The following is a 27,735-nucleotide window of genomic DNA, read 5'->3' as shown; positions in this document are numbered from 1 at the left end:
TTTCGCCTTTCGATAATCCATTGTTAAAAATCAACGCATAGTGACTGAAAATCCCTTTCCAATACCTAATTGATCAGGTAAAGGAGCACAAAACATGCAATGATTGAAAATTAGAGGAAAAATACCTTACACGAATTTTTAAAACACTTATCCTGATGAAAAGTCGTTGTTTGGACAGATCAACTAGAAGTTGACAAGACCAGGTCGATCTTCAGATATAAAATCTTTTAACCTACTGTACCAGAGTATATTTCCCATTAAAACAGCAAAACTAAATTTATATAAAGATACTTTTGTAGACATAATTATTGATAATTAACAAGATTTTTTTAGTTATTTCTCAGGGATTTTAAGCCAAGTAGATATCAACAAGATCGAAACACCTGAATGTGAAAAATTGTTGGTAGCAAATGGCTATAAGTTAATAAATTTGGTGGCAAAGGAGTCTAAGTGCATGTGTTTGTAGTCAAAAGGGTGTAAGTACCAAAATCAAAAAAAAAATATGTGTCGCCTCAAATAACGTCAAGTAAACGTTGTTTTTTAATAAAACGTTGAAAAATGCTTTGCTTTTATTAAAAAAAAAATGATCACTTGAAACACAAAGTTTATAAAAAATATCCATGGAGTCTACTGGAACATTACGAAGATCAAGTGCTTTTTATCTTGAAATCAGCTTTTATGCACTTCCCATATAGGCTGACAAACAGTTTCAACTGCAAAATTCCCTTGAGTGTACTATATGGGCTCATTAATGAACTTGAAATTTGCAAAAGTGATTTGTATGCATGCTGTAAGAGACTTAAGTCACATAAAGGGCACAAAAATGCCCAAAATGAGCAAAACATTCTCTCTCTATCTCAATTGCACCCTTTGCATCGGTTCATATCACCTTCTCTTGATTATTTACTATGTTTAGTACATGGTTCCACCATGGTGCCACGCGCAGGATTCCAATCTCGAAAAATTGCTCAATTGCTTCTTGCTACATTTTCCACATAAATCGCATCAGAATGGTCACTCAACTACCAAATTACTAATTGGAAAAAAAAAATGTCCGGCTTGGGGATCGAACACGCTCCCATGGCTAGATGTTGTTCTAACCGAAACTAAAACTCGAAGTGCTGATGTGATTTTGAAAGCACCTCAATGCACTTTTTTTTGACTTAGTAAAGCTCGTTTTGAGCACTTTTGTACCCTTTATGTGACTTAAGTCCCTTACAACGTGCATATAAATCGCTTTTGCAACTTTCAAGTTCATTAATGAGTTCACTCATGGGAATTGGGCAGTTGATTCTTTTTGTCAGCCAATATGTTACTTTCAAAGCCTTCATTTGTGTAAATATGTGACTTTCAGCTGCTTGGAAAGGGCCTCATTTGTGTTGCTTGTAAGTAAGTATTATCAAACTTCAAAAACTTCAATCAAACTTCAAACAATCTGAGCAAATGTGTCTAAGTTTGCCAGATTCCCCGGTTAATCAGTGTTTGTCCGGATGTTTAGTACGAAATTTTCAAAAGATCGGTCCGGCCCGATTTCACCGATTTCATTTAAAAAAAGCCCGGATTCATTCATTTTATTTGCCAAATGAACGAAAAAAAAAACAATAACGATGTTTTTTTTATTTTTCCGACCAACCAAATTTTTCGAGCAAGTTTAAAAAATACATGTTTAAAGTTTTTTAGAAGACCTTCAGTACAATTAAAAGTCTGCTGATGAGTTTTGATTTAAAAACAAAAAATTTTTTTACTCTGACCCAATTTGCTCAAATATTGCCCGGATTTTGGTTCGAAAATTTGGAAATTAATAAAAGATCAAATTACATAATTTTGAAAACGTCGTAGAAAATTTTCTGTTGCGTATTTTTGCTTGAAAATTTGCACAGAGATAGCTAAAAGTGATTTTTTTACAATGTTTTACTTATTTTTTCTGAATTCCAAAAGTTGAACAAAATAGAGTCCCTCAAAAAGAAACGACGATAAATTAGGTTGCGCAAATTTCAGTACAATATTCAACTCATTAAGTGAGACGTTGTGAAACAACCTGTAATCGAGCTGAAACTACGAGATTTGTGATTAAACATTACTACGCAGCTCTGAGAATCAAATTAAGAAGATTTTCCGGATAAGTAATCTATTAATTGTAAGGACCCACAAGTGTGTGTTTACAGTTTTGAACGGAATCTCTTTACTTTGATCAGGATACTTCGGATTGACATCATACAAATGTGTGATCTAAAATATCTTTTTCGATGGTTTTTGCATTGAAGTTAATATATCGTAGAATTCAGTATGTGCTACTAGGATTTACGAGTGATTTAGGTAAAGTTCTGAATGAAAAACACAATTTGCTGAAACATGATTTTTTCTCCATCTTTAAAACTACAAGACCGATTTTCATCAATAATACCATTTTGGAATTGTCTTAATAGTTGCTCCAATCATCAAGTTTTTGGTATTGCATGAATTAATTATGTTACTTTTTTTTTAAATTCCGATGCAACTTAAAATCAGCTTTTTAAGCCCCTATCAGCTGGCTTTATATTTTTTGGTCAGTTAAAAATCAGAACTAAGCTGTGGGGTGGATTTCTGCATCATTTCGGCTTATTCCACTATTCGAAAAATGCCCTGAAATTAAATGCAGCCAGAGAAGTCACTTTTCTATTCCGGAACATGAATTCTCCAAATACACCAAAACTAAATCCCATTGAAAAATAAATAAATTTAAAGAAAAAAAATATAACAGCTGACAATCAGTAAGCATCTCAAATATGTTAAATTCGAGTGAAAAATTACTGAAAAGCTGGTTTCTGTTTAGAAGAAGATGTTCTCAGATGTTTTGCAAAATCTTTTGTGTACGGTTGTACGAATGAATTATAAATGCATGTAACGCCGAGATCTGGACGAAATCATCTGATGTTATTTCGAGAAAAAAAATTCATCAAAATTCGACTTTCTGGACCGTTTTTTGAAAAACAGTTCCTGTCCCAAAATTTCGATTTTTATCCAAAATTATATTTTTGAGATTTGGAAGTTTAAAGCATTTTTAAATCATATGGCATCAAAATTATTATTTTAATTTTTCCAATTTCCTCTTTGGTGATTTTTGAGCGTCAATGAACCAAAACTTTGAGCGCTTTGAGGCACCCCTAAATTAAGTCCGATTGAGCTGAAATTTTCGCATAGGTTAGTTTTTTGGGAAATTCTAAAAAATGTATGTGATCGAATTTCGAAACTCGACATAACCCATGACTGCCACTCAAATGTACATATTGTAAAAAATCACATAAAAAACAATATGAATTGCTGTCGATAACCCACTGAAGATGCTAGCAAACTCATGGACGAAATGGAGCCTAATTAGGTATGGAAATGTGTTTGAGTACGAAAATTATGCACTGCTTTAAGACCCTCCCTTCTTCAAACGGTGAGATGGAAAAGTGGGGGCTCCCATACATTTTTTTTCGGATCAATCCTGTTCAAATAGTTTGCTGATAGGGGTTGGGGTGGGTGTTTGAAATTGAGTTTCTGCTAGAAACATTTAAAATAGGCTTGTTAGATTGTCCGGCTTTACTATGCTTTGCCCGGATATTTGACACAAAATTTAAGAAATATTTAAAAAAAAAAATCAAAACAAACAAAATTCAAGTCTCTTACAAAGATTTTAAAAACAATAAATTTTTAGATGTTTTTCTCATTTTCTATCATATTTACCAGCTCTGGTGTTTTTCGAGACTGTGATTTTCAATAACTAATTTGAACATTGAAGTTTTCATTTTGAGGAGGAGGAGAGGAACACTTGTATCTAGAACAATAGTTCAAGATTAAAATCGATTTGCAAAATCAAACAAATAAAACGGGATATGTCCCGCTTTTGTGGAACGGATGGCAACCCTAGTTCAATAACTTAATGAATGAAACGTTAAGTGTATTTTGAACCATTTAAAGAGACCTATTTTCGGACTTCTCTGTGGCGAGTTATTAATTTCAGAATACAAATGTCGCGAATGCCATAAATATGGTAAAACGATTATAATCGAAACAAAAAAAGGTAATTTCAATTGGCAGTTTTAACCAAAATTATAGGAAGTGAACCTTAACAAATATCTTTTTTTTTTATTGAGAACACTGAAATTTATTTAGAATATAATCTCGAGGGGAGATGTATCAAATTCCCATAAAAACTTGAGCGTTGTTGAGCGAGCCCTTTGGGTTAACTTAATGAGCTGAATCTTGTCATGAGGCTTTCTGGAAGGTCAATAATCGATTTCCTCCAGTTATACTGAAAATTGTAAGGGAGACCTCTTCTCCCTCTATTCATCCACTTATTTGAAGGAGTGAGGGATACCAAATATTCAAAGAAGCATTTCTTGTACCCAAATATCGTTCCACGCCAAATTTGGTTCCATTTGCTGTTGTATGCAACTTCCCTCCCTCTTTCCTTTCTCCCCGCTAGAAGAAGGAAGGGGTCTTAAACAATCATTAGAACATGTCACGTTCCCAAATATCCGCCCATGCCAAATTTGGTTCCGTTTGCTAGATTAGTATTTGAGTTTTGTAAAAAATTCAAAACAGGGCACCTCCCACCTTTAAATCTCCCTACTGGAAAGAGAGAGGGGTCGCAGATAATCATAGAAATATTTTTCGTATCGAAATACCTTTTCATGCCAAATTTGATTCCAATATCTTGATTAGTTTTCGAGTAATATAAAAAATTGTAAGGTAGCCCCCCTCCCCCCTTTCTATAACCCCACTGAGAGGAGGAAGGGGTACCTAATATTCATCGAAATATTCCCTGTTCCCAAATACCACCCCTTGCCAAATTTGATACCATTTGCTTGATTGGTTCTCGAGTTATGCAAAAAATTGTCTATTGTTTGGGAGGCCCCTTCCTCCCTTCCTGTTAGGGGGAGGGGTCCCAAACCATAATAGGAACCTTCCCCGGCCTCTAATACCCCCACCTGCTAAGTTTCACATAAATCGGTTCAATAGTTTCTGAGTCTATAGGGAACAGACAGAAAGACAGACAGACAGACAGACAGACAGAAATTCATTTTTATATATTTAGATCTCTATTTAAAATTTTTATCTGAATTGGTATTGCGGTAAATTTTTTTGAAACTAAGTAGAATTTTTAATGCGAAAGAATATGTAACTGATATTTGGACAGGTCTAAGCTTGAGCGCTTTGGGTAGAAGAAACGAATCGATGTTTAAAGAATGTGAGCTATGTAGAGTGTCCTACCCAGGATTTCGTGGGAATAAGAAAAAATCGAGAATTCCCGAATCCCGGGAAACGCAAAAATATCCCGGGAATTCCCGAAGCCAATAAAAAGTGCTTAATATACTTAACATTTACATGATCTAAATTGGAGAAGAGGATAAGATTGAGCAAAGAAAAAAATAGCTCTATCTTGATATATGGCTTAGGCTTAATTTTTTCTCTTAAAACTGGTTAATACATTGAATTAAAAAAAAATTGTTCGTTCAAAAATTTAGTGGAAAATTGGAAAACGACAAAGCACTTATAAAACCAAAAAAAATCCAAACAAGAAACGCTAAGAAAAGAATCTGAATGTTCTATTTTTCAACCCTCATCATTTAGATCTTCCCTTTCGCAAACTATTGACAGTAACAAAATCATCGGCAAAGAAATGAGATATTTAGAAACAGAAGGATAGTTATTTGAAAATCTATGAGATTTGATAAATAACCTGAAGTCTCGTTAACCAACTTCGATAGTGGAAAATATTTTCAATTATTTGACATTTTTGCTGAACAAATCAGAACAGTTTGACGGTTTATGTTCTTAGTTTGTTGGGTCTTGAGTTTTATAATTGCTTACTGAGTTTTTGAGGAATTAAAAAAAATTTAAATATTTTGCAGCTCGAAATTAAAAAAACCGTATTGATAAGGTTTCGAATACAGTAGACTGCTTAATTTTCATTTTCAATTTTTCCAGGGATCCCGGAGGTTCCCGGGAAAAGGATCGACAGATTTCCCGATTTCCGGGAATGCAAAAATGGCCGGGAAATGGACACTCTAGAGCTATGGCTTTATGTTATTGGATCACTTTATTTTTGTAAACTGATGCTTCCAGATACATAATCCTGAATCAAAAATATGTCAAAAATCGGTCAAGATTTTAGTGTTTTTTCCAGAATTTCTCCAAGAAAAATTTGACATGTTGCGATTTTTCAATGCATTGATAGAAAGACCCCTCCCATTTTTGTTAGAAATGCTCCATCCCAAATCAATCTCACGTGGATTTGCTCACATTTTTTAATGTAAAAGTAACGAGGAATAAAGAAAATTATTCTTTTTTCTTGACTTTACAAGAAAAACGCGAAAAGGTCTTGTTGCATATTCCTCACAGTTACAAGAATTAAATGTTTATTATATTAATATGCAAAATTACGTTTGTAAGTAACTTTTGTTTCTGTTTTTAAATTTTTTTCTACGGCCTTAAAATTTAAATAGAAAAAAATAATTATACCCAAAGATTAAATTAACGAAAAAGTAAATAATTCTTGGTTTTGCTTTTAGAAGTTTTAAAAATTTAAGATAAAATTTTCTTAAATAGATGCAAAAATTGACGACTGAAAATTAAATCTACCGGAAAAAAGCAGATGATTGATTTCAAAATTCCAGGAATTGATGATAAGAAGAGGATTAAAATGAATCATAGTGAAAATATTTAAAACAGAATGCAAAATTTCAGTTTTAAAACAGCAATTTAAAAAACGAGGTTAATTAAAGGTTAATTTTAAAAAAAATGATTTCAGAAACTAAAAAAAAAAAAAATTCTCCGTATTGATGTTCGCAACTCACGTGTCAAAATTTAATTGAAATTGAAGTTTTCAAAAAATTTGAACTAACTAAATTGATTTTTGGAAGATGTAGTAAAGCACACAGGGTCCGCTACTTATGTCTTATTTGTCCTTATTTTGAAACATACTTCTAATCGGTTGTGAAAGATTGAGTAGATGAATTCTCCAAAATTATATGTAGAGAGAGAAGAGTGACGAGAGCCAACCAACAAACGAAAAAAAAAAGGATACGGATAGAGTCACCCGGCGTGTAATAAATGATCGTTTTACAGCGAGCACCTTTTTCCGCTGACAGGCTTCCGGGCCAGACTTCAGCGCGACGGGATGTGTGGGCCTGGCGTTTCCTACGAACGAGTATGGCATAATCGGAGCGTTTTCCGAGAGCCCGTTCCAAATTTCAGGCTGTGTGTGTGTGTTGTGTATCATCCCGCTGACAGGCTCGGTAAACTTTTCAAAAGTCATCATTGTCACGTTATGCTATGATGAAAGTGCTGTTTCAGACAGCCCCGATGCCGGTTGAAGGATTTGCACAAACCACCACTCGATTGGCTTAGCGATATTTTTCGGCATGATTAAGTCACGTCGCTCGTCGGAATAACGAATAGTTTGAATAATAGATTTAATTATTGTTTCGACTCTGAAACACCGCATAGAAAAATGTTTTAAATATCTTTAAATGTCTGAAATTAGAACACATCTTCTAGCAAAATGTTTGTGCGAAATTTTCTTAACCGGAAACACTTATTTCACCATTCAACCAGATGACGTACAGAGATTTTCACAAATCGCTTGAAATAGAATAGCAAAACTGACATGTGATGCACGTGTCCTAGGGAGGATCTGTGATGTTGAGGTTTGCTCGACTGGAATGTGTCTGGTTTGATTAATCGTCGTTGAATGAAGTTTGGCTTTTTTCTATGTCAATGAATGTGAGCTGCAATATAAACAGTAGACTGAGTCGATTTGGGGTCATTTTTGAATTTCTCAAACCCTGGGGTCTTAAAAGTTTCGTTTTGTCCTAAAACTCATCCATGATTTTTTGCCGAATTTTTAAGTAACGTTTACATGAGTAAATTTGGACTTTTAGGTTTGTATGGGAAAATTTAAAATTTTGTACTGAAAAACGAACATGGTTTTTCTTTTTACTCTGGTACCAAGCCATTCAACCCTTTATGTGCCAATTTATAAATTCCTTAAAGGAAATTTTTCGCTTAATAACATTGACGAAGACCGTAACTTATTATCTCTCCAGGCAACGAAGTTATAACCAATTTAATGAAGGTATGTCTTTTGGCATTGAAGGCAATTCAAATAAACCCGCAACACTGCTGGGTACAAACGAGAGATTGCTTGACTGATTTGCTCGTAGATGTTTTCTTTCAATTTTTATCATACTAGTTTCTTCGGAGCGATTGTTGTTTACATTAGGAGCCATCTTTTGATGGTTTCTATAAATAAAAATAACTATGCTTGAAGGGCTGGCATTCAATTGATTGCAAGCGCATCAACATTTCACATAGAGCTGGAACAGCAAAACAACGAACCCCACACTCAGTATTAAAAACACCTATATTAGAATCGTTGTCGCTCGGCCTGTTCTTGACCGATATTCATAAATAGGATATTAAAATGAAGATAAAAGTTTCATTTAACATTTTGTTAAACACAATTTGAGAACCAAATCATGAGGTCTTAAGAAAAGTTGCTTCAACTGAACGCCTTTTGCTGAAACATATTCCCCCGGGTAACCATAAATACATATGCAATAATTCAAATATCGGATATTTAATGTATTTAAATTAAAAGCGAATACCTATAATGAATCTTTTTGTAATTAGAAACTCAAATCTTTTTTTCGATCTAAGCTCTGGCATTTGTTTTCGGCCAGCTTGTTGGGCGATAATGTATTGATGGCGTTTTTCGAACAAAAAGACTATGAAATTTAGTGCACTTTTTTCAAATTAATCTTGATACCAAAATTTGTTTAAACAGAATTGCACCTTTAATTATTATTTATTTTGTTCCAAATATCTAGGCAAATTTAAAAGAAAAGCAAGTCATTTGACGATAAATCAGTCTGAACGCGAAAATCACCGAATATAAACATAACGCAACAAATTTAATCGATTTTATTAGTTGGAGGATCGTGTATATGATACTGTAATGTGATTAGAAATTTGAAGAAATTGAAGCTTTTAAACTCCAGCCGATGGAAGTCCCTAATTGGCCTTGCCACGGCCAAGGTGTCGAAGGAGGGGTTGAAATGGTGTCTGTTGAGCGTGTAAAAACTGCGCGACTCGGCGGCTTGTCGGAAAGCACTGCAGAAATAGGTAAACAAGAACGGCGAAACAAAATAGAAAAAAAGACCGGCAAAAAGTTTATCGATTGGAGATAGCGTGCGTAGCAAAGGGCTGTTTACAAATATTTAAGTTTATCGAGTGATTAAAAGGAAGCGATTAAAAGGCAGGAAGTGATTTACTATCATAAAATTGTATATTCTGCAAGGCAAATCGTCACTTCAAGTGAATCTAACCTGCAAAGTGAAATTGCGGATCTTCGATCGTTACAATCAACTATAGCTAGTTACAATATTGTATCGTAAGTAACCTTCAAAATGTTAATTAAATTGCCTAACTAATACTAAATTTGATAACAAAGGTTTCGAGACTAAATAATCGAAAATAGTCGTTCGTTTCCTGATCCATATCTCCACATAAGATAAAGTGAGTGCCCGAGTAGAAGGAAACTAAATGTAAGATTTATTGAATATTGTTTAAAGTTTAAAATACTCACAAATAAAATCTATTTTAGCTTCAAGCTGCTAAAAACTTAAGACGCTGCTTTGAGGATTATTTCTTTTTCCGAACACTTGAAGATTTACAATCTTCCGGACATAACCTTGAGATGTCGGATCCGGCGAATGATACGCTCAAGAATGTGGAGAAATCGGTCAACAATCACAACTGCATGTATTGCGAGGCAGTTGATAGTGAAGATGACATGGTCCAATGCGACATGTGTAACTTTTGGAGCCACTATCAATGCGCGGGAGTTACCGATGCAGTGAAGAGTGTGCCATGGAACTGCACGAAATGCAGTAACTTGTTGCACGTTCCCAAAATAAGGAAACCAATTAAAAAGAACGTTTCCAAACGGACGGGAAGTGCGAAAAGCGATGTCGGAACGGAGCTTCGAGAAGGTCGGCCATCGATTCAAGAATCTCTGAGCCTTCTCGAACAAGAATCGGCTGCGATCGAGCAGCAACTGCAGGAGGAAAAAATGCTGCACGACAGACGCTTGGAATTGGAGAGATCGGTGAACGAGAAAAGGCGTGCACTGCAACAAAAGATGCAGGAGGAGAAACTTCGCCAGGAGAAGCTGCAACTGGAACAGCAGTTGGCGGACCACAAGGACTTCTTGATCCGGCAGAAGCAGATGCGCGACCAGTTCCGGAAAATGAAAGCCGATCTGAGTCAGGAGTTTGAGAGCGAAGAAGAGGACAGCGATCCGGATGTTGGTTCCGCGAAGACGAAGGCGTGGGTAGAGACGCAAGAAGATCCCCGCGGAGCTTACCCCAAGAAGCCGGCAGCAGCGCCAAGGAGTTTCCCTCTCACTGTGCGTAACGCGTTGGTGGAACGGCATGGCGAGACAGATTCGGAACAGAGCGGGATGGGACGCCAACGCAAACACGAACCATTGGCGACGTCATCGAAAGGCGAGGCTCAAGCGGAGAAGAAGAAGAATGTGGATACCGACCATCGTTTCAAAGAGCTGTTGGAGCATTATTTGAAGGCAAATGGATCGCAACAGGAGCCGGAAGCATCCGAACCAGAAGAGTCTGAGCTAGAAAAGCTTGAACAGGCTTTGATTAGGAAGTTGTTAGAACGTAACACGTTAGGACGAGCTTGTAGTGTAAGTTCAGGGCCGACTAAAGAACAGTTGGCTGCACGACAAGCTGCGTCCAAACATCTTCCTACTTTTCGAGGCGAGCCAGAGGTGTGGCCCCAATTCATCAGCTGCTTCGAATACACCACGGAGGCGTGTGGGTACACAAATACCGACAATTTGAAGAGACTTCAAGACAGCCTTCAAGGACTAGCCAAGGAAGCAGTTCAAAGCCGGTTGCTCATGCCTGAGTCGGTGCCTGAGGTCATCGAAGATCTGCGTCAACTGTTCGGTAATCCGGAAAAGCTGTTGAAGTCACTGATGGCGAAAGTACGGAAGGTACAAGCCCCTCGAGTGGACAAGTTAGAGTCGTTCCTGTACTTCGGGATCACGGTAAAGCAGTTGTGTGATCACCTTGTTGCGGCCAAGCTACACGACCACTTGAGCAACCCCATGCTGGTAGCGGAACTCGTCGATAAGCTGCCATCCGATTATCAATTGGATTGGGTACGCTTTAAGAGAGGTAGGACTGATCTTCCTCTTCGTATGTTTGCTGATTTCATGAAGGGAATCGTGTCGGAAGTTTCTGAGGTGGCTGACTTCAACGGAGAGCAGAACACTGCGGTTGCGGAAGGACGGCGAATGTACAAAAGGAAGGAGCGCGTGAATGCCCACGACACTAAAGTGTTTCCGGTCGTGCAGAATACGATGCCGGCGAGAACGAGAAAGCCCTGCCCGATGTGCAATCGCACAGACCACAAACTAAGGTTCTGTGACGATTTTGCGTCACTTTCATTACCGGATCGTCAAAGGTTGGTTGATAGACTCAAGCTGTGCAACATTTGTCTGTGTGACCATGGGAAGATGAAGTGCACCTTCAAAGTACGGTGCGAGATACGGAGCTGCAAAGGAAATCACCACACGCTGCTGCACAGGCACGAGGAAGCAGTTAACGTTACCGTAGCGGAGTGCAACCCACATTACAATGTCGATCGGTCAGTAATCTTCAGAATGATACCGATTACTTTGCATCATGGAGGAAAGGCGGTTCAAACCTTGGCGTTCCTGGACGAAGGAGCTTCAACAACACTTGTTGAGAGCTCTCTAGCAGATTCGTTGGGCGTCGAGGGAACTCCGGAACCCCTGGTCATCGTGTGGACAGGAAATGTTAAGCGGAATGAAGATAGTTCGAGGAAAATCGACCTGCTGGTATCTGCCGTGGATTCTCGTAGAAAGTTCATGATGTCGTCTGCCCACACTGTCGGAGAATTGAAGCTGCCTCTACATAGGGCCTGTTACAGAAGTATCGTAGATAAATATCACCACTTAGATGGAGTTCCTTTGTCGAGTACCAAAATGGAAGTTCCCAGAGTACTTATCGGCCTCGACAACCTTCATCTATTCGCTCCTCTGGAGTCCAAGGTTGGTGCACCAGGAGAACCGATAGCCGTACGTTCAGCGTTGGGTTGGGCAATCTACGGTCCTGATTCGAGACTGGAGCAGCAGCAGAATCACTATTTGAACCATCATCTTGTTCAAAGCTTGAACAATCGTCAGCTTCACGATCTGATGGCGGAGCAGTACGCTCAGGAAGAGCTTCAGATAGCACAAGGCAACCCCATAGAATCGGAGGAGATCCGGAGGGCCCGTGAGACCCTGGAATCGACAACTGTCCGAGTAGGAGACCGCTTCGAAACGGGGCTACTTTGGAAGCAGGAGCCTGTTTTTCCAGATAGCTATCCGATGGCGCTAAACCGACTGAAGAGCCTGGAACGACGTTTTCAACGAGAGCCGCATATGAAGCAGAACGTGAACCAGCAGATTGAATACTACCTGACCAAAGGCTACTGTCATAAGGCCACGGCAGAAGAGCTGAAAAGTACCAATCCTTCTTCCGTGTGGTATCTTCCTCTTAATGTCGTGCTGAATCCTAAGAAACCGCATAAGGTACGTTTGGTGTGGGACGCGGCGGCCAAATCGCAAGGTGTTTCACTCAATTCTTTCCTGCTCAAAGGTCCCGATCTATTGGCATCACTTCCGGCGGTCATCAGCAAGTTTCGAGAGCGACGAGTTGCAGTGGGAGGTGACATCAAAGAGATGTACCATCAGCTCAGGATTAGAGAGGCAGATAAGCAGGCGCAAAGGTTTCTTTTCCGGTTCCCGGAAGACGATCATCCTACCGTTTTCGTCATGGACGTGGCCACCTTCGGCGCTGCCAGTTCTCCATGCTCGGCGCAATACGTCAAGAACCTGAATGCCCAGCAGTTTTCCACTCGCTATCCAGCAGCAGCACAGGCCATCGTTCACCGCCATTATGTCGATGACTACTACGACAGCTTCGACACCGAAGAGGAAGCCATCGAGCGAACCAGAGAGGTACGTTGGATCCACTCGAAAGGTGGATTCGAGATCACCAACTGGACGTCTAATTCTACAGCTGTTCTTCGAAGTTTGGGAGTGGGTGGTGGCTCCAGAGAGTCAATCCATTTGAACCAAGACAAGGTGACGGATTACGAACGAGTTCTCGGCATCATGTGGGACACACAGAACGACGTGTTTTCCTTTGCGGTGCCCACAAACGTAGCGGCTACAGAGGCAGAACCACCAAAGAAAAGGGGAGTCCTGAGCACGGTCATGTCGCTGTTCGATCCAATCGGCCTGTTGGCTCCATTTACGGTGTTGGGAAAGATGCTCATGCAAGACCTGTGGCGAGCGGGTTGCGACTGGGACCAGCGTATCGACGGAGAGTGCCTGGATAAGTGGCGACAGTGGGTCGCAATGTTTTCTCTGGTCGAGGGTGTTCGGATTCCAAGATGCAACTTTGGATCGACACCTTCTGACCGATTTGGCCAAATACAGCTACATATCTTCAGTGATGCCGGGGAGAATGCGTACGGAAGCGTCGCGTATCTACGGATTTGTGTGGAAAATACTGTAAAATGTTCGTTGGTGATGGCTCGATCGAAAGTAGCACCGATAAAACTTCTTTCCATTCCACGGCTTGAACTGAAAGCAGCAGTCTTGGGAGCGCACCTGAGTCACACCGTTAAGAACAACCATTCCCTTCCTATTCATCAAATTTTCTACTGGAGTGATTCTCGAACTGTTCTCTCCTGGATTCAATCCGACCAACGTCGTTATCAACCGTTCGTCGGCTTCCGTATCGGAGAAATTCTGAGTCTCTCAAAGCTGACAGACTGGCGCTACGTTCCAACCAAGCTAAATGTAGCAGATTCGCTCACCAAATGGGGTCGTCTTCCGGATCTTTCGAGCGAAGGTTCATGGTTTCGTGGCCCGGAGTTCCTGTACCAGCAGCCGACGGAATGGCCTCAACAGACTCTTCCCGCTGCAAATACACGAACGGAAATCAAGGCAATACACCTTTTTCACGGTGTGGAGCTTCCAAGTTGCTTTATCGACGTGACTAGATTTTCGAAGTGGAACGTTGCAGTTCGCACCGTGGCGTGCATTTTCCGATTCATCTCCAACTGCCGGCGCAGAGCAGCTGGCAAATCCATCGAAGCAGTCCTTTCGACTCCAAAGTTTAAAAAGCTCATCAAGGTTGAAATTCCCTTTGTAGTGGTTCCGTTGCGGCAAGACGAGCATCGATGTGCCGAAAATACTCTCTTCAGATTGGCTCAGAGCGAGTCGTACAGCGACGAAATCAAGATATTGAAGAAGAATGCAGAATTACCTTTTCAAAATTGGTTTCCACTAGAAAAGTCCAGCCCTCTCTACAAGCTTGTGCCCTTGATCGACGCCGATGGTGTGTTGAGGATGGAAGGTCGTTCTGAAAAGGCAGAGTTCCTCCCTTTCGATCTTCGCTTTCCGATAATTCTACCAAGATCTCACTACGTTACGGATCTTTTAATTCAACAATACCATGAAAGGTTTGGGCATGGATTTCGAGAGACGGTGAAGAATGAAATCAAGCAACGTTTTCTGATTAGTGGTCTTACCAATTTGATAAGACGAACCGAACGAAGCTGCGTGTGGTGTAAGGTCCGAAAATGTCTGCCGAAGAATCCACGAATGGCTGCACTTCCAGTACAAAGATTAACTCCATTTAAACGTCCATTTAACTTCGTGGGCATTGATTACCTGGGTCCTGTTGAAGTCGTCGTCGGCCGCCGCAGAGAAAAACGCTGGGTAGCGGTGTTCACGTGCATGGTTGTTAGAGCGGTGCATTTGGAAGTAGTCCACAGTCTTACCGCGCAATCATGCATCATGGCGATTCGCCGTTTCATCAGCCGCCGAGGTCCAGCCTCCGAATACTTCACAGACAACGGGACAAACTTCCGAGGTGCGAGTAAGGAGATAATCCAACGGGTACGAGAAATTGATGCTGTTTGTGCCGATGAATTTACGACTGCTATCACGAGTTGGCACTTCATCCCACCTGGAACACCCCACATGGGAGGGGCGTGGGAAAGGATGGTGCGCTCGGTGAAGCAAGTCATGGCCGCTTTGGACGACGGGCGTCGATTGAACGACGAAATCCTCCTGACTACGCTTGCTGAAACTGAGGACATGATCAACAGCCGGCCCCTAACTCTCGTAACCACGGACTCAGTGATGGGTGCACTTTGTCCAAATGTCTTCCTGCGAGGTTCAGATCCCAACGAGCCGCATGAAGTCATTCAACCTACGCATCCTGCAGAAGCACTTCGGGATGCTTACAAGAGATCGCAGCAGCTGTCCGACGAGTTATGGAAGCGGTGGATTAGAGAGTACGTGCCGACAGTCAACCAACGGTCCAAGTGGTTCTCCGAAACAAATCCTCTAAAGAAAGGGGATCTCGTATACGTGGTCGAAGGCAGTCGACGCAAAGCATGGGTTCGAGGAGTCATCGAGGAGCCGATCGTTTCTGGTGACGGAAGAGTCCGTCAAGCTTTGGTACGCACAACTGGTGGTGTTTTTCGACGTGGAACGGCGAATCTGGCGGTACTAGAGATTGCTGACAGAGTCCAGACGGTGGGTCCAGAGAGTGCCGCTCATCATGCAACTTCTGATACTGTTGGTAACGCTGATCCGGTGGCTCCAGAGACTGCATCCGGACCAGGTTTACGGGTGGGGGACTGTTGAGCGTGTAAAAACTGCGCGACTCGGCGGCTTGTCGGAAAGCACTGCAGAAATAGGTAAACAAGAACGGGGAAACAAAATAGAAAAAAAGACCGGCAAAAAGTTTATCGATTGGAGATAGCGTGCGTAGCAAAGGGCTGTTTACAAATATTTAAGTTTATCGAGTGATTAAAAGGAAGCGATTAAAAGGCAGGAAGTGATTTACTATCATAAAATTGTATATTCTGCAAGGCAAATCGTCACTTCAAGTGAATCTAACCTGCAAAGTGAAATTGCGGATCTTCGATCGTTACAATCAACTATAGCTAGTTACAATATTGTATCGTAAGTAACCTTCAAAATGTTAATTAAATTGCCTAACTAATACTAAATTTGATAACAAAGGTTTCGAGACTAAATAATCGAAAATAGTCGTTCGTTTCCTGATCCATATCTCCACATAAGATAAAGTGAGTGCCCGAGTAGAAGGAAACTAAATGTAAGATTTATTGAATATTGTTTAAAGTTTAAAATACTCACAAATAAAATCTATTTTAGCTTCAAGCTGCTAAAAACTTAAGACGCTGCTTTGAGGATTATTTCTTTTTCCGAACAGTGTCTGAAGCAGCAGATGAAGTTTTTTCATTCAAAAAACGCCATAAATACATTATCGCCCAGCAAGCTGGCCGAAAACAAATGCCAGAGCTTAGATCGAAAAAAAGATTTGAGTTTCTAATTATAAAAAGATTCATTATAGGTAGGGGAGAATGAGGATACTTGATCCCTGGGGATACTTGATTCCTTAGCTATATCTCCAAACTGGAATGTCTTACAAAGATCAAATGTTCTAGAAAAATGTGCCAAAATGAGCAAAATAACAATGCTTGTAGTTTAAAAATTTTTAACAAAATAATTGTTTGAGTAATTGAACTTTGTTTGAAAAATTTCACCAAATGTAACTTGAAGATCTTTTTTCATCACTTTAAAATGTTCCTTACATGGTAAAATTATGAAAAAAATATTTATTCCAATGTATCAATCGTTCAAGCGTAAAATGAACTTCAAAATGCCATATTTTCAAAGCAATGGAAATCTCTCAACTTTTTTCAGAAAAAGTTTTCTAAAATTTTGATTATGGGTACAGTTGATCCCCTAGAGTTGGGTACAATTGATCCCCCTTCCAAACGGCATATTCTTCTTCTGAATTGATCTGTATGATTGCTGATTACGAAATTACTAATATTTAACCAAAAACTAATAATTATCAAACAATTGTCTGAAGAAAAGAGCAAAAATAATAAATTTTTCCTTAGTTATAAAAAACAGCGCCTTTAAGTATGCAATGTAATTAGAGTTGAGACAAAGTTATAGAATTTTCTTCTTAAGTCTGCTATAAATTGTGAAATGAGAACAAACATGACCAAAACAGTCAATTAACATTCTATCTTGGGGTTTTGTTTGATTTTTATACAAGGATTAGGGCTTCCTGAATAAAAGATCAAGTCTCCTTCAATAGGGGATCAAGTCTCCCCTAACTTCAGAAAAATCGCAATTTTTTTACTCCCACGAATTTGCTTCTAGTTCATCAACGGGTTCAAGTATCGTTCTAATTTTTGGAGCATATAAACTTGAAGTTACAAGCTGTCAGAAAATGTCAAAGACGGCGAGTTGCTAAATTTTTCCAAAAAGATAGGGTGAAAATAAGAAAAGGGGATCAAGTATCCCCACTCTCCCCTATTCGCTTTTAATTTAAATACATTAAATATCCGATATTTGAATTATTGCATATGTATTTATGGTTACCCGGGGGAATATGTTTCAGCAAAAGGCGTTCAGTTGAAGCAACTTTTCTTAAGACCTCATGATTTGGTTCTCAAATTGTGTTTAACAAAATGTTAAATGAAACTTTTATCTTCATTTTAATATCCTATTTATGAATATCGGTCAAGAACAGGCCGAGCGACAACGATTCTAATATAGGTGTTTTTAATACTGAGTGTGGGGTTCGTTGTTTTGCTGTTCCAGCTCTATGTGAAATGTTGATGCGCTTGCAATCAATTGAATGCCAGCCCTTCAAGCATAGTTATTTTTATTTATAGAAACCATCAAAAGATGGCTCCTAATGTAAACAACAATCGCTCCGAAGAAACTAGTATGATAAAAATTGAAAGAAAACATCTACGAGCAAATCAGTCAAGCAATCTCTCGTTTGTACCCAGCAGTGTTGCGGGTTTATTTGAATTGCCTTCAATGCCAAAAGACATACCTTCATTAAATTGGTTATAACTTCGTTGTCTGGAGAGATAATAAGTTACGGTCTTCGTCAATGTTATTAAGCGAAAAATTTCCTTTAAGAAATTTATAAATTGGCACATAAAGGGTTGAATGGCTTGGTACCAGAGTAAAAAGAAAAACCATGTTCGTTTTTCAGTACAAAATTTTAAATTTTCCCATACAAACCTAAAAGTCCAAATTTACTCATGTAAACGTTACTTAAAAATTCAGCAAAAAATCATGGATGAGTTTTAGGACAAAACGAAACTTTTAATACCCCAGGGTTTGAGAAATTCGAAAATGACCCCAAATCGACTCAGTCTAATAAACAGTAACATGTCGAGGTAGGGCTTATCGGAAGATATGAGTTGATGTTTAATCAATTTTAATTATTCATATTTTGTTAGAGGTGGTTAATATTGTGTCAAACTCGGTCAAACCCTTGTAGTGAGTTATTTAATCATACCAGTTTAAACTTATGTTTCCTATGCATACTATATGGTGGCAAAGAAAGTCATCGTTAATGTGCAGACAGCATACACTCAGTTATGTGAGCTGGATTGTTCAATTGCCTGGCTGGAGGAGATTTAGGTAGCACTAAAATATCCTTGACAACATCGGCTTTGCCGAGAAGATGAAGCTCCTTAAAGTTTCTGCTGCAGTCCGTTGTCTGTTTGGTTGAAGATGGCGAATAAAATGTCTCCAATATACGACACATTTAATCCAATCCCGAGTTACATGAAATGATGAAAAGCAATACAGACGCGAAAGTGCGGGTTGAATTCCAAAAAATGAAATATTTTTAAAAGTCAAAATTATTTAATGCTATAATTTAAACTCTCCTTATTCTATTTTTGGTCCAAAAAGAAAAAAATGTGTAGCATATATAATTGGTAATGAAACACAATCCTACTCTTAATAACACAAGAATGCGATTGATATTTTTTGTATTTTTATAACCTAAATTGCCGAGACACAAATTACCTTACCTCATAGTCACGCGAATTCAAATACGATAACATAGCTTTTAAGAGAAGATTCGTGGGTTGATATTTTTAGCCAATCTCATGACATTTGGAAAAGTAATTCTACTATTACTACCTCTAATAATTAATCTCACATAGCCATGCAAACACAGATTAAAAAGCATCTTTATCATCATTTCAATATACTGAAGACCTGAGATTTCTAGAGACCAATTATGTTCAATGAACTTGATAATCAAATAAACGAGTTGCAACTAAAATTACAGTTCATAAAATAGGTTGAGAAACAAAAGACAGCGAAGCAAAGAGCAAATTGGATGTCCTTGTTTCAAGTAAAATTTTTTTATCTACCGGAAAATCCGAGATGGAGGTCAAAATGTTCATCGGACCTACTCAATATATACATCGCTGGATAGATGTATTCTGGACAATTCCAAAAATTGAAAAAGCATACAAATACTGCTAAACTGTAAGAAATTATAAATTATTTGAAAAAAAAACATGTTCTCTAAGATTTTTTTTCATTCGGAACCAACTACAGACAACCTGGTAAAACAAATTCACTTTATTTTGAAATATTTACAAAAAAGAATAAATTACCAACCCAATGAATCTACATAGCATAAGGATACCAGAATTTTATAAGCACGTTCCGGGCCGGACAAATCCGGAAAATTTTATATAAAACCTTGACAAAATTCAAGCATTCGATTTCAAAATTGAAAACAAAAAATCCTGGCAATACCCGGGTTAATTTTGTCAAAACCCAAAAATCAATCAACAAAAATAAAGAAAAAAAATTAGAAAAAATTTCATCAAAACTTAAACATCAAATTTTAAATTGTATTAAGGCTTCCAAAAACCTTTTATGATTATTGTTTGCAAAACTTTCGCAAAAAAATTACAACAACTTGTTTTTTGTTTCATTATCAAAATTAAGTGTATAAAACCGGGAAAATTGAAATCCGAGCATCCGGTCCGGGCCGGACTGTTCCTAAATTTGGTATTAAATATCCGGGCGAACCCGGATAAAATCGGGCAATCTGTCAACCTTAATCTAAATCATAAAAATTGGTCAACATTTCAAACGGAAGAAAAAAAACTATAAGTCAAGTTTACGGCTCAGGAGGCCCCCTGAGGAAACAAAAAGTTTAACATTATCTTAAAAATTATGAATTAAGTTATAGAAATCTTAGAAATGAAATCAGAATTTAAACGTAGAATATAACAGCTAAGAGGACCCACATGAAATAGAATCTCGAACAATTTCACTCTAATATAAGTTAAGGAGCCCCCCAAGAGTAAGCGTTGTAGATTTTCTTCCGGTTGCAGACTTAGCAAATCAGGATAAATTTTTCAAAACCTGGCAAAATCTAACCATCTGATTGCGAATTTTTCAACACAAAATCGGAACAAATATTAGCAGATTCCAGTTATTATTAGATAAAAAAAATCAACAAAAAGTGAGGAAAAACACCCCAATTCTTTTTTATCTCAACACGTCAGCAGCATTCAAATCGTTTTTCAAAATCCCAGAATAAAAGAAAATAATACAAAGCTTGCTAAAAAAATTGAAATTTCTATTTTTTTAATGATCTAGCAAATATGAACTCAACTTTAAAAACCCGGACATATCCAATCATATCCGGAAAATCTGGGATGCATACTCTACAATAAAAATGATACAACACTTTTTTTTTAATTTTTGAATAAATATAAGTATTTAAAAAGGGTATAGCAAATCAAACGTTATGTTTTTATTAGGACAGATTGTCACCACTTATAAAAATGTAACGACATTTACGGTAGATGGAATAACCTTTTCTTAGCATCTTCGAAATTTGAATACAATAATCATCAGTTCTTGAAAAAAGATTGGCATTACAGAAAAATGTAGGATCATGAAAAATTGCAATCATTTTAATTCAATTCAAGCGTCTTACAAACTTTCTATTGTACTTACAGCTTTTCCTTTATTTGGGAGGAGTTTCATAAATTATTAATTTATTGATTGATTTATGAAAACTTGAATTAACTAAATGACTTTGTAATAAATATTCCAGAATTTTATAAAGGAAATACATTTGAAATTTTACATTTTCTTGAGCTTTGCTGGGAATTAAACTTATGAACTGCATCCTTTTTTAGCATAAGATGAGTTTGAAAAAAGCTAAATTATTGTTAGTTAATAAATCATTTTTGGAAACAAGCGGTTTACATATTCTCAAGTCTTTTTCCGAAAATCCATATTGAAAAAGGATAAACAACAAATGAAAACAAAACTAGTTGCTTATATTGGATTAATTGGCAACACTGAATTTTTCTATAGAATCTTCATTCCAATTTCAGTCTAAGATTTGGAATTCGAATTGAAAGTTTACCAACCGATTTAACCCAAATTTTGAACTTATGATATTGATGTACTTTTAAAATAAAATAAAAATAAAAACATCCTTTTAAAGTTAATATTATGAATTAGGTTTAAAGTTTCCCAATTGACCATATTAGAATTATTTTCAATCATTGTTGAATTGCGAATTATATTTGGTGGTTCTCAGAACATAAATATTTTTATGTTTTTGTTTTATCTTTTTCCAGTTTAAGATTACGTTTGTCACCGTGGGACTTATAAACGGGTCACGGCTCTCTTTCTCAAGATAGCCTCTCAGTTTCGCCACGCGTTGGAAATGTGGAACTGTCTTGCATTACTTTAACGAACCGAGAATATTTTTTTTGGGCGATGGACGTGTTAAAAGATTCAATTCATGGAATATTTTAAGTCTTGTGTTGTTTCTTAGGCTTAAGGTTTTTTTTTCAGAGTTTTGAGACATCGAGATCTTTGTTTGAGGACCTTAACTCATTTGGATTGCTGATCAGATATTTTTGAATGATTACTGAATGTGTGTTTTGAACCATTGAACTCAATTCAGATTTCATGTTTTAAAATGTAACTTTTGTGTTCATATTTGATCTGATTAGAATCTTTTCCTAATTAAAATCTTAAACCGCAATTTTTAGAATTTTAGCACATTGCACGATCAATGATGAATTCAGAAACATTTTAATATCCATCGTCAACTTTCTCTGAAATAAAGTATTTTGGTTGGTTATTGCGTTATAAATGATTTATTTGAAAGGGGCAAGATCTGAATTCATTTCCAGTTGAATTAGAATTTTAAAATATTGTACAGTGAGTGAAATAAGAATAGCACCACCATGTATTATGCATGTTAAAATATGAATGATTGAAAATTACGAAAGTTTTCTTCCTCAGTTTGTTCTGAATTGCTTAACGGATAAATTAAGCATGAGTTTACTTTTTTGGGACGAAGCAATTGGCTTTGAGGACCAAAAAATGTGAAATAAGAATAGCACCACTTGAGTTTTTCAACAAAAACAAGATTATTTTAAAAAATTTACCGTGTAAAAGTTAATACCTAATAATGCTTTTACGAACTTGTTTTTTTTTGGATTCAAATACAGCCTCAAGTCTTTTTTTCATCATTTTGCATCATACTCATGAATGTTAATCAAGAAATCAAGCAGTTTGATAAAGTTTTATAGCTCAAATATCAAATTCCTTAACGTTAGAGGAGCATCTCTTAAAACCCCCTTTTAATACCTTTGAAACCTTTGGATTTCTGGAAAACACCTTAAATTCAGTTATCTATTCAAATTATTCGTAGAATCATTATAATTCTCTTTTACACAGTAAATTTTTAAAAATAATCTTGTTTTTGTTGAAAAACTCAAGTGGTGCTATTCATATTTCGCACTCTTTTTTCACATTTTTGGTCCTCAACGCCAATTGCTACGTCCAAAAAAAGTAAACTTATGCTTGATTTATCCGTTAAGCAATTCAGAACAAACTGTGGAAGAAAATTTTCGTAATTTTCAATAAATTATATTTTAACAAGCAAAACACATAGTAGTGCTATTCTTATTGCGCTCACTGTACAATCTCAGGGATGATGTACGAAAAAAACAATTCACAAACTGACCCCCCCAAGGCAAAATAATTGCTCCGGGGCCCTCCGATGGCTTAATCCGGCCCTGGATTTGGCACAATTAGCACATTTGTCCTAAGGATACTGAAAATCCTATTTAGATAAAAAAAAATCTTCAAGGGCCTTGAACATTTAATTTTCAGATTGGAAAACAAAATACACAAACAAATTTTTAAATTCCCACCGATAATTTGAATAAATTTAAAATTGACATTTTGAACATCAAGCTTCCATCACGGGTAAAAAACAGGACAATTAGCCGGTTAGGGTAAGCTTTTCAGATTGTCCGGTATTCGAGTTTGCCCGGATATTTAAAACAAAATTTAGGAAAGGTCTGGTCCGACCCGGTTTCCATAGATTTCATTGAAAATCCTGAATTTATTCACCATATTTGCCCAAAAGATAAAAAAATAAACAAATTGTTTTTTTAATTTTTTTTTTCTAATTCGTTTTAAACGAAATTTTTTCAATAAGTTTTATAAAAATAATCATGAAAGGTTTCATGAAAGACTTATAAACGATCTAAAATCTGTTGATAAGTTGTAATGAAAAAACAAATGTTTTAAAATTTTTTCCTTGATTTTTGTTCTGTGATTATTTGGGTTTTAACCATAATTGTCCGGATTTTGCCCAGATTTTTGGACGGCTATTTTGAAAACAAATGCCTGGATTTTGCCACGATTTTAGATAAAATAACCCGAGTTTGTCGGGCCCGGATACGTGCTGAAATTTTTTTTTGCAACCTTACCTTAATCGCATAAGAAGAAAATGGTGAGTTTTGTTCAAATCAGGTGCGAATAAATTCATTTGATGTATGATTGCTATAACTAAAAAGAACCGAAGCAGTGTACGTTTTTATAAGCCCATTTTATGGAACTTTCGATTCTTTGCGTAAAAGAGTGTCGAATTGAAACTTTTTTCAAATTTCAAAACGCCTGTAGTCTCGGTCAAAATGAGCGACAGAATTTTCGCAAATTTTTTAAATCGTATTAAGGTAACCAGTTTTTATTTGAGACTATTTACGGAAAAAGCGAAAATTTGTTCAATATCAAAGCAAGCATAGTTTCCTTGTCTGACAGCCGCTCCTGCAGATATTCAACAACTTTTTCAAATTTAAGGAAAAAATTAAAATCACATTTTGAGGTAACAAAAGTTGTACTTGAGGTTCAGTGAAAGTTGTGGAATTTGTGGTGATGTTGATGTTAGAAGAAGAAGTTAGAGAAGAAAAAAGAAGAAGAAGAATACGAAGAGCGAAAGAAGTATCCAGAAAATAGTTACAACGTAGGCTTACCAGATACTTTCAGAAAAAAGCGGAACATTTCATGAAAAAAAGCGGGACATTTTAGAAACTCTTCAAACCCCATTTTTTATGACCATTCCTAAAAATATATACAAGTTCCTTTAGCTAAAAGAGCTCATAGAAAGTAATAAAATGTCGATAAATGAAATTTGTTTTTAAAATTCAATTTACAAGAACACTTTCTTTTTTTTAAACTGCGAACACACAAATTGAAAATGTTGAAGTTTAGAGTAATTTTAAATTCGAAATTTAAAGAAAGTTTTTAAATTTCTAAACAGCCGTTTTTGATCATCTCCCAAGTTTATTCAATTTCGTCCATCCATTCACTGTTTGATTGAAAATAGTTTATTTCGCTCGGTAGTCCTGTTCTTTTCATCCGGAATTAGTTTTTTCCTTAACTTAACACTCAAAGGATTTTTTTAGGACTCCGGAGAATCTTCTGCAGCCACCATCATTTGGAAGCAACTTAAAGGATATTTTCTTTAAAAGAAAAATATTAACCTCGCTAGAATGTGCTAAAAGCATGCTTGACTAAACCAGATTGTAAAGGTGATGCTAAGAAAAGTTTACCAGATTGCCCGGTTTTCAGGATTTGCCCGGATATTTGACACAAAATTTAGGAAAAGTTCGGTCCGACACGCTTGCCTGGATTTCGTTTAAAAAAGCCTGAATTTTGCCCAAATTTATTCACTTTATTTCGGAAATTGAACGAAAAAAATCTTAGATTGAGTTATTATGAATTTTTATTTTGCGATCTTTTAGAGCAAGTTCACTGGTGTTGGGAAAAAGTGGTAGAAATTTCGACACTTACGACACATTTTGAAAATTTTGCTATGCAAAAACATTTTTTTCAAGATCTGTGGCCTTCTATTTTTTTACTACACGTGTTGTATTTTCGCATCTGTGATGCAAAAATAGCCATATTTCTATCACATACGGCTGGAATATAAAGAGTGTTGTAAAAAAATACAACGCCCCAAGATCTTGAAAACATTTTTGCATGGTAAAATTTTTAAAATGTCAGAATTTCTACCACTTTTTCCCAACACCAGTGAACTTGCTCTTAGAGCAAGTTTAATCATGATAAATTTTTGGGAAGCCTTAAATACTAATAAAAATCTGCTGATGTGTTTTTTGGAGAAAAAAAAATTTCAAGTGTGTTCTTTGTGTTTATTATTGAATAATCCCGAGATTTTGATCAAGTATGCCGGATATTGACCAGATTTTTGGAAAAAAAATGCCTGGATTCGCTCGTTTCGAAAATGTCTGGAAAATATGGAGGCAACCTTTAATGTTCAGAACTAAACGAGTTATTTAATCTTGTCTTTTATAAACTTCGAAAAAATACTGCTTATTTTAAGAAAGAAAAACACAAAAAAAAAACATTGCATTTGAATGATTTTCTGTGATGAATCAATGAGTTTCAATTGAGGCTATATTTAAGTTCTTTCCAGTGTAAGTCAGTAAAACATCAGAAAGTGTTTTTTTTTTTTGAAAAAAAAGACTAAAGTGTTATTTAATTTTACAGCATTATAAGGGCTTGTGATATAGCTCAGTTGGCAAATCAATTTCTTTCTGAGCCGATGTCCGTGAGTTCGAGCCCAAGAGTAAACATCGATCACAGTTGTACCTGATAAGTTTGTCAATGACTTGTCCGCCAACTTCATCGTTGATATGAGTCGCGAATGACATAAAGATATTAAAACGACTATAATCGAAACAAATACAGCATTATCGGTGAATGTCATTTTCCTCAAGTAAAAACATTTCTTGTATTGAAAATCGTAGATAAATTAAAGAAGATTAGAAAAAAATGACAGGAGTTGAAAATGATCGAAGCGTTTTCACAAGCGCGGAAAAACTATTTTGAAGTGGTAGAATCGGAGAGGGTTTAGCCTACCACAAAAGTGTTCTCAGAAAAAAGCAGGACATTTTAAGAAAAAAAGCGGGACGGTGGAACATTTTCTAAAAAACGGGAAATGTACCGTTTTAGCGGGACGGATGTCAACCGTATTATAACGTCCAAATCAGAACATTTTTTTTTTCAACAATAGAATCAAGCAACTCTGCCAGATTTGTTGACTCTGTTAAATTTTCAAACATGTTATTTTTAAAACGAAGTTATTAACTTTAGAGTCTTGAAAAGGTCTGATGAAATGATCAGCATTAGGTCTATCATTCGCAAAAAAAAACAAATAAAAGATTTATCAGAATTTCACAGAGTTATCAGATGTCATGGTTTAGCAGAAATCAAACACTCAATGCTGTAAACACATTTTATTAATACTTTTTTACAGGTTTAAAATATTATTTTTTTTTGAATACTTGCGAACACTCTTACGATCATTTAATGAATCTCAGCAAAATTTGGCAAAAAATCAAGCAGCTAAATTGTCTCCTGAGCACTTAATGTAAAACAAAATAAATCAGTGCTTTTCACCGAATGCCACTTGGTTAAATTTAATTGCACAATTTTAAAAAGGGATCCCGGACAATTTGAGCAAATGGTTACAAATTAACCGCTTTCGTTTGTTGTGAAAAAGTTTGATCCCAGCCACGAGTCGGGCATCATGCTCCCATACAATGAAAGAGGCCGCTGGCTGATTTAGTTGAAACCGGGCACAAAAGGGCTTTCGTTTCCCTCCGTCTGTCAGCTTCGGCTTGCTGGAATTGAAGCAGGGAGTGGATTAACGTTGACACCCTCGCTCTTTTGCGTGGCCGACTGCTGGTGGAGCTTCGCAGCCGGAGTTGGCTTACGTTTGGGCTTCCTGCTACACGATGGCGAGCCTAAAACAGTCAACCGGGGATGGACTCCAAGAAGCCCAGCAGAAGATGATAATTAACTATGCAGGAAATTCTAATTAATGATCAAGAGATGTTCCGTCGTTCGGAAAGCGATGGCAAAGGCGAAGGCAAGAAACGGAAGGATGGTCTGGTTCGGGTAATCGAAGAAGGGCTACGCTGCTGCTGCTGCTTGGTCCGTACTAATCGTTACGTTGGTTAATTCCATAATTAATGTGCGGCACCGCCCCGAACAGAGGCCATGGAGATAGACAGAGAGAAAGAGAGTGTATGCTAGATAGATATTTACGTAGTAAACGATGAGGACGACGACGACGACGACAACCCACTGGCAAAGAAGTTGATGTCGGGTCAGGGCACACGAACAACAATGGACTTTAAGCGCCGGAATTAGAAGACCCCGGCATTCGCTGCGTAAGCCACATCAAAGGGGGTCTTTCTTCGTTAAAAAGAAGCTTCAAACGTGGCCCGTGTTTCCAACTGATTGTTTCCGAAACTTTTAAATTTGAATAATTCACTATGATGTTTCTAGTTGCTGCGGATGGAAAAAAGGCGGAATTAATTATGACGCGGCTCAGCGACGCGTTGCTGCTTCTT

General features: G+C 37.1%; 1 protein-coding gene across 1 annotated transcript; it reads left to right on the top strand.

The window, feature by feature from the left end:
- Positions 1-9,727: 9,727 nt before the first annotated feature.
- LOC129743307 (uncharacterized) lies at positions 9,728-15,793 on the top strand. The gene has a single exon (XM_055735292.1). It carries the CDS (start codon positions 9,728-9,730, stop codon positions 15,791-15,793), a length of 6,066 nt encoding a protein of 2,021 aa, XP_055591267.1.
- The last annotated feature ends 11,942 nt before the right edge of the window (positions 15,794-27,735 follow it).

The sequence above is a fragment of the Uranotaenia lowii genome, chromosome 2 (assembly GCF_029784155.1).
Source record: "Uranotaenia lowii strain MFRU-FL chromosome 2, ASM2978415v1, whole genome shotgun sequence".
In the NCBI taxonomy this organism is placed as follows: domain Eukaryota; kingdom Metazoa; phylum Arthropoda; class Insecta; order Diptera; family Culicidae; genus Uranotaenia; species Uranotaenia lowii.
This window is presented reverse-complemented; position numbering and strand designations above follow the sequence as displayed.

Excerpts from the sequence above, each read along its gene's own strand:
- LOC129743307 (XM_055735292.1), top strand. The coding sequence starts at position 9,728 with ATGTCGGATCCGGCGAATGATACGCTCAAGAATGTGGAGAAATCGGTC.